Genomic DNA, 6,905 nt, shown 5'->3' on the forward strand with positions numbered 1-6,905 from the left:
AGGTCTGGTGCCCTCTTCTGGCCTGCGGACATACATTCAGATAGACTATTGTATACATAATTAATAAATAAATATTTAAAAAAAAATACAACTTGAAGGGCTGGATCCTGGTGGAAGGGGAGAAGGGAGGAAGGAAGGGGTGTGCAAAATATATAGTTAAATTAAAACAATTAAAAACAAGAGAACTGGGGTGAAAGCATACTTTCTTCTTCTGTACTAAGGCTTAAACCCAGGGTTAGTAGCATACAGGGGAAATTCCTGCTGCCGGAAAATGCTAAGTGGACTCTATGGTGTAGTAACCCTTGCAGAAAGTTCAGGGCTAGTAATTTATTGTTTTCACTTCTTTCTAACTTGTATATAATAGTTTCTTATGGAGTTATCACTGAATTAGTCTGTAAACTTATGATCCTAAGATTACTATTCTAGATTCATAAATTATTTATTTTCCTAACTTAGTTTGAGTTTACATCCTGTGTATTTGTGTTTGATTTTTCAGGTATCTCAATACCCAATATATTAAAAAAAATAAATTGACGGAAGCCGATTTACAATATGGCTATGGTGGAGTAGATATGAATGAACCACTTATGGAAATAGGAGAGGTAAGAAATTCTTTAAGTGACTGCAAACATAGATTTGTTTTTAAATCTAAATTTGTTATGTGTATAAATGCATGATGTACATCTGCCCCGTTGCATGATAGAGGCCAGAGGATAATTTTGGTATCATTTCTCCCTTTCTACCTGTATGAGTTGCAGGGTTAGCTCATCTGTACCTAGTATATAAATACTTCCTAATCAATAAGGATTTTAAGAAGTAGCTGCTTTAGGAAGATTTTCCATGACTGTTAAAGCCATAGAGGAGGTGGAGCAGCTATGGGACAAGTGCTTGCCTCCCGACATGCTAAGACTGACCCTGGAGCCCACCGAGCACTCCAGAAATTTGTGCTGCCTCCCATGTGTGCACCGTGGTACACAGGCCCACACACATGTTACAAACACACATGTGTTTTTAGTTTTATAATTCTGATGTGGTGACTGCTCCTTTAAATGAGGTGTTATTTTTCCTTCTGCTTTTACTTGTATTTTAAAATATCAATATTTCAGCCAGGCGGTGGTGGTACACGCCTTTAATCCTAGCACTTGGGAGGCAGAGGCAGGTGGATCTCTGTGAGTTCGAGACCAGCCTGGTCTACAAGAGCTAGTTCCAGGACAGGCTCCAAAACCACAGAGAAACCCTGTCTCGAAAAACCAAAAAAAAAAAAAAATCAATATTTTTATTTTATTTCTATTCTATTTTAAAAATATGCTAGAATATGCTAGAATGAATGGGAAAAACTACCTAATTCAGCCTTTGATTTCTGTTGTTCCTGGCAGCTAGCATTGGATATGTGGAGGAAGTTAATGGTTGAACCCCTTCAGAACATCCTCATCCGAATGCTGCTTAGAGAAATCAAAAAGTGAGTAGGGGTTTTCTATCTGAGTTAGTGCTTAGTTATCGACTATTATGTTCTTAGCATGTAGTGGTTGTTTCTGTCAATTCTGACTAATTTTGAGTTCACTTTAATTTCTTTCATCAGTTTTTCATTAAGGTTTTTCTGGTTATTTCTCATAGCAAATACAAAATTGGATTGCCTTCTTCTGATTTAAGTAGTTTGCTATTGGCCAACAGCAACACTACTAATTTCTGTATGCTTATTCTGTATTCTGTAAATGAATTCAGTTACTTTAATAATTTTTGTATAAAATTTGTGGTATATGCCCCCAAGGCCACATGTAAACAATACTTTTACCTTTTTTTCTTCCCAGTTCGAATGCTATTTAGTTCTTGTCTAATTCCTGCAGCTTAGAGAGGCTTTCTGTCCTCCCCATTCAGTCCGGTGTGATGCAGCCTGATGCCCAGTGTCTGTCTCAGCGACAGTCACGCCGCGCCGCTTCCATCACTGTGTTAGCTATAATGATGACAAAAAGCTGTTTCCCACTTGATGCGTGCGTTTTGACCTACTTTTATTAGGCACTAAGTTAGCAGCTATGTACTGGCATGTACGTGTGCAGATGCTGTGTTCTCAAGCATATGTGTTATACTTTGTTTCAGTGATCGTGGTGGAGAAGATCCAAACCAGAAAGTAATCCATGGGGTTATTAACTCCTTTGTTCATGTTGAACAGTATAAGAAAAAATTTCCCTTAAAGGTAAATAGTCTACTTCAAAACATGATGAGACCTTTAGTTTCTGAAATTATTTCAGTTTTTACTAATAAAATTTTAATTGATTTTTCAGTTTTATCAGGGAATCTTTGTGTCTCCATTTTTGACTGAAACAGGAGAATATTACAAGCAAGAAGCTTCAAATTTATTACAAGAATCAAATTGCTCACAGTATATGGAAAAGGTAAAGAAACACTTCATGTTACACACCTGGTAGGATTTTATTAACAGCATACGTATTTAATATTGCCTTAGTGGAAAAGGTTCCGTTGTAACATTTCTCCTAAGGGAAAAAATGCTATTTTATTTACATTATTAAAATTAATATAATACGGGCTGATAGATTGCTCAGTGATTGAGAGCATATACAGCTCTTGTAGAGGACTGCGGTGAGTTCCCAGAGCAACCATTGGAACACCAGTTCCAGAGGCTCTGCTGATGTCTTTCCTGGACTCCATGGGCACCTACCTGTGTACCCTGGTGCACATACCTACACACAGGCACATACATACACATGCTAAAAAGTTAATATAAAATGGATATTGTTCCACTGTTCAGGTGTGGTGATCAGTGGGGGTGGATTCAATCCTTCCATCATGTGGGCCTTAGGCTTGTATTGGTTTCTTGCTGTTTTGACACTGAGTCTTATAGCCTAGGCGGACCTCCTGTCTTCACCTCCTGAGTCCTGGGATCACAGGTGTGCATTGTGGTCTGGTTTAACCAGCTTTTGGTTCACAGTGTTAAGGATCAAGCCTCTTGTTATTGAATAATTTTTGTTAGTTTAACCAGGAAGATAAAATATTGTAAGAGCTAGCATAACAAGCACCTTTTAAAATCTAGAGACCTTCATTTTCTCTAACTACCCAGAAACTCTTGTCATTACCAGTAGGTATCCAGTAGAATAGAGCCTCATTGAGTGTTCTAATGAGATGGTTGCATTTCCGATGATTTCCCTTACATATTTCCAGACAGACAACCACCAATCTTTAAAAGATCACACTTATGTAATTCCTGGGGAAATAAAAGTCCAGAAACTTTATTTCTTTCGCTTCATATCAGAGTGGTTTCCTACACAATTGTATGTAAATGTGCCCGCTAGCATAGTCTTTATGGCTACAATATTGTAGTTTTGTTTTGTTGAAGAATTAGATTATTTACCTTCCACCTTTATTAGCTTTTTACTGAACTGCATTTTATTTGTATTTGATTACTTTCCATACATGATAATCATTAATAAAAGGTCTTGGTTGCCATATTTGACTCACTATAAAAGCCTGTCCTTAAGCCAGGCAGTGGTGGCGCGGCACCTCAATCCCAGCTCTCAGGGGAAGAAGCAGGCAGAACTGTCAGCTGGAGACCTACAGATTGAGTTTTCAGGACACCCAAGGCTGTTATATAGAGAAACCTTGTCTTGGGGGCAGGCAGGCGGGGAAGGAATCTTTAATGTGACAGTTAAGGATGGTTTATGTAGTTCCCATTTTATGAAATGGAAAGGAGAAAGAATTTACTCTGCATTGATCTTTACACTTCCCCCTGCTTAGTGTTGGCTTCCCTGTACAGCTGATGATGGGGCTGATGCGTAGAGGTAGTTCCTGTTCAGAGTGCAGTGGGGCGGGGCTGTAGGTGAGTCGGTAACCTAAGGAGATCTGAAGTGACTGACTTATAAATTTTTTGAGTTGAAATTGGTTATATAAAGCTTTTCCATAACCTTACCTGCATTCCCTAGAGGCAATAAGAGTTGGCTGATGTTAAACTTTTCATCATAGTTCATGATTATAAGGATATATTTCTGTAGGTTCTAGGTAGATTAAAAGATGAAGAAATTAGATGTCGAAAATACTTGCATCCAAGTTCATATACTAAAGTGATTCATGAGTGTCAGCAACGAATGGTAGCAGATCACTTGCAGTTCTTACACGCAGAGTGCCACAACATCATTCGGCAAGAAAGAAAGAACGGTAAGTGCTCCCAGTGGGCGTCTGAGTTGAAATTAAGTGATGTGTCCGTCCAAGTTTGCTATACTCCCTGGCATATTATATATTCTTTCCTGACTCAATATAGTTTAGACTTTTGGAAGAGCATTTTCAAAGTACAGTCTGAAGTAAAAAGATGAATGTGTTACTTTGCTTAATATGTTGGGAATTCCTTATCTAAAGTAGAAAATCAGACTGGGAAAGAAGTATAGAATCAGGAAGGATAAAACAGGGGTGCTGAATCTAACTCAATTTAAAGCAAAGTACACTGAAATACTAGCTATAAACGGTGAAAACATTTTTTATATACTCCGTTGCTGAGTAGTCAGAACAATAAAGAATATATTAGGAAGCATGTAGAATACATGGAACTTTTTGTACCCTGGCATGGGAATATAAATTGATGCAGCCATGTTGCAAAGCTAACAACAAGTACCAAAGCAAGTATATATGTATATTTCATGATCTAACAAGTCTCAGGCTTGGGGCTTTTTCCCTGTGCATACATATATGTGTGTACAAAAATCTACAAGGATATTTATAGCAACATTCCTTGTAATGACTAGAATCAACCCCTATGTCCAGTGATGCTTATACCAGAGACTTACAGAAGAGAAATGAGCACACTAAAGCTAAACACAACACAGCCGAGCCATAAATAAATAAATAAATAGATAGATAGATAGATAGATAGATAGATAGATAGATAGATAAATGAATGAATGTTGAACAAAAGAAATGAGTAAGAGCTGGGCGGTGGTGGTGCAAGCCTTTAATCCCAGCAGAGTTCAAGCTAGCCTAGTCTACACAGTGAGCTGCAGGATAGGCTCCAAAGCTACAGAGAAACCTTGTCTCAAAGAAAAACAAAACAAGACAAAAAACTAAAACAAAATCAGTCAGAAGCATTGTGTAATTGTTTGTGTTCATAGTTGAGGCCAGGTGAGCTCAGCCTGTGGTGACTTACTGTGGAGGAGCAATAGTGATAGGGAGATGGATGTAGGTCTTTTTAGGTATAGGTAATCTGCATATACAAGGCGTTGTGCAGTAATTCACAGTCATAGTTAAGATATGGACAGCTATCTGCATGTATATTAACGCCTCAGTAGGATGTTTAAGGTAAACATAATATACAAAGGCATCATTTCTCACCGATCAGTAGCACAGGAGCTTCTTGCTATTTGGTTCTCTGCTTAGAAGAATCTCCCAACAAGATTGACACAACCATAGCACCTTTAGGGGTTTTTATACTACAGATCTTCTTCCCCATATTAATAATCACAACATCATTTCCCAGTAATTTTAATAAAGTTGTGAGATATGTGGGATTGCTCTGTACCAGTATAAAATACTTTTAAGTTATGATCTGCTGAAGTTGCCAATATCACATAATGCACAATAGCTGGTGAGTACAAGGGGAAGAATATGTTTTCTTGAATGTTCATCCACCATCACTGCATAACAAGTAACAGCATTGAGGGAGGTAAGGTGACTGGGAACTGAGGGGTGCCTTTGTGTTCAAGTGGGGCGTGTCTTTATCCATGTATTTCTTTAATGTCTGCATTTTAAAGTGTGTATTACATAATAAGGTTGGAAGCTTGATGAATTCTTTTTCCTCTCAGACATGGCAAATATGTATGTCTTGCTCCGTGCTGTGTCCACTGGCTTACCTCATATGATTCAGGAGCTGCAGAATCACATCCATGATGAGGGCCTCAGAGCAACCAGTAACCTTACTCAGGAACACGTGAGTGCACAGAAGACTTAAAACAACTCTCTTAGCCAGCCAGAGAGGTTTGCTTCTGACCTTGATGGCTTATAAAAAAGGGGTTTGTCACAGGAAACTAAGACATTTATATTCAAATCTTTAAATCTCAAACTTCATGAGTTCTCCTTAGGATTATTAAATTGTGAGAAACCATTGAGAGCAGGCTGCCCCCTAACAATACTGATTGCTGTGCAGCATTTGTTAACTTCTGACAGGAAACTGTTTGTAGTTTGTATATAATTTTTGTAAGTGGTAGATTTTAAAAGCTTCCCCGTTCTGTGCATGCTATTCCAAATGCCACAGTCACTCTCCCTCAACTTCCATAAACCCTCAGCTTCTGCCAGTGACCAAGTATTGTCAGTGTTAGTACTAGGGATGTTCAAAATTTATTGCTAGGTTTCCAGATGATTCAGAATATTGAGTGACAGTGAACAAAAACTGAGCCTTATTTCAGGGCTGAGATGTGAGACTTTGCATTTGTGGTAAAATTTAGTCATCGTATTTCAGAGGGAAAGCAGCTCTTAAGTATTGCGCCCCTCTAAGCTTTGGGGAGTTGATTTTGCCCACTGCCAGGACCTTATTCTCACAGGCTTCTCACAAGCATAGGCTTTCTACTTCTCCCAGCGTCCGTCCTTCCTTCCTTCCTTCCTTCCTTCCTTCCTTCCTTCCTTCCTTCCTTCCTTCCTTTTCTTTTTTATTGAGCTCTATATTTTTCTCCACACTCCCCTCCCTGCTTCTCCCCTCCCCCCTTCAAGGTCCCCATGCTCCCAGCTCCCAATTTACTCAGGAGATCTTGTCTTTTTCTACTTCCCATGTAGATTAGATCTGTGTAAGTCTCTCTTAGTCCTCGTTATTGTCTAAGTTTTTTGGGATTGTGGTTTGTAGGCTGGCTTTCTTTGCTTTATGTTTAAAAACCACCTATGAGTGAGTACATGTGATAATTGTCTTTCTGTGTCTGGGT

The 6,905-nt window shown here is 38.7% G+C and overlaps 1 protein-coding gene across 2 annotated transcripts in view; it reads left to right on the forward strand.

Moving 5' to 3' along the window:
* Positions 1-6,905, forward strand: part of Cul2 (cullin 2) — a 41,532-nt gene that overhangs the window by 19,583 nt on the left and 15,044 nt on the right. For both annotated transcript variants that reach the window (XM_013349006.2, XM_005354794.2), the window contains exons 5-10: positions 497-602; positions 1,377-1,459; positions 2,095-2,191; positions 2,280-2,390; positions 4,002-4,164; positions 5,799-5,923. In XM_013349006.2, coding sequence (XP_013204460.1) covers positions 497-602; positions 1,377-1,459; positions 2,095-2,191; positions 2,280-2,390; positions 4,002-4,164; positions 5,799-5,923 — 685 coding nt within the window. The remainder of the gene's footprint in view (positions 1-496; positions 603-1,376; positions 1,460-2,094; positions 2,192-2,279; positions 2,391-4,001; positions 4,165-5,798; positions 5,924-6,905) is intronic.

The sequence above is a fragment of the Microtus ochrogaster genome, chromosome 16 (assembly GCF_000317375.1).
Source record: "Microtus ochrogaster isolate Prairie Vole_2 chromosome 16, MicOch1.0, whole genome shotgun sequence".
Lineage (NCBI taxonomy): Eukaryota > Metazoa > Chordata > Mammalia > Rodentia > Cricetidae > Microtus > Microtus ochrogaster.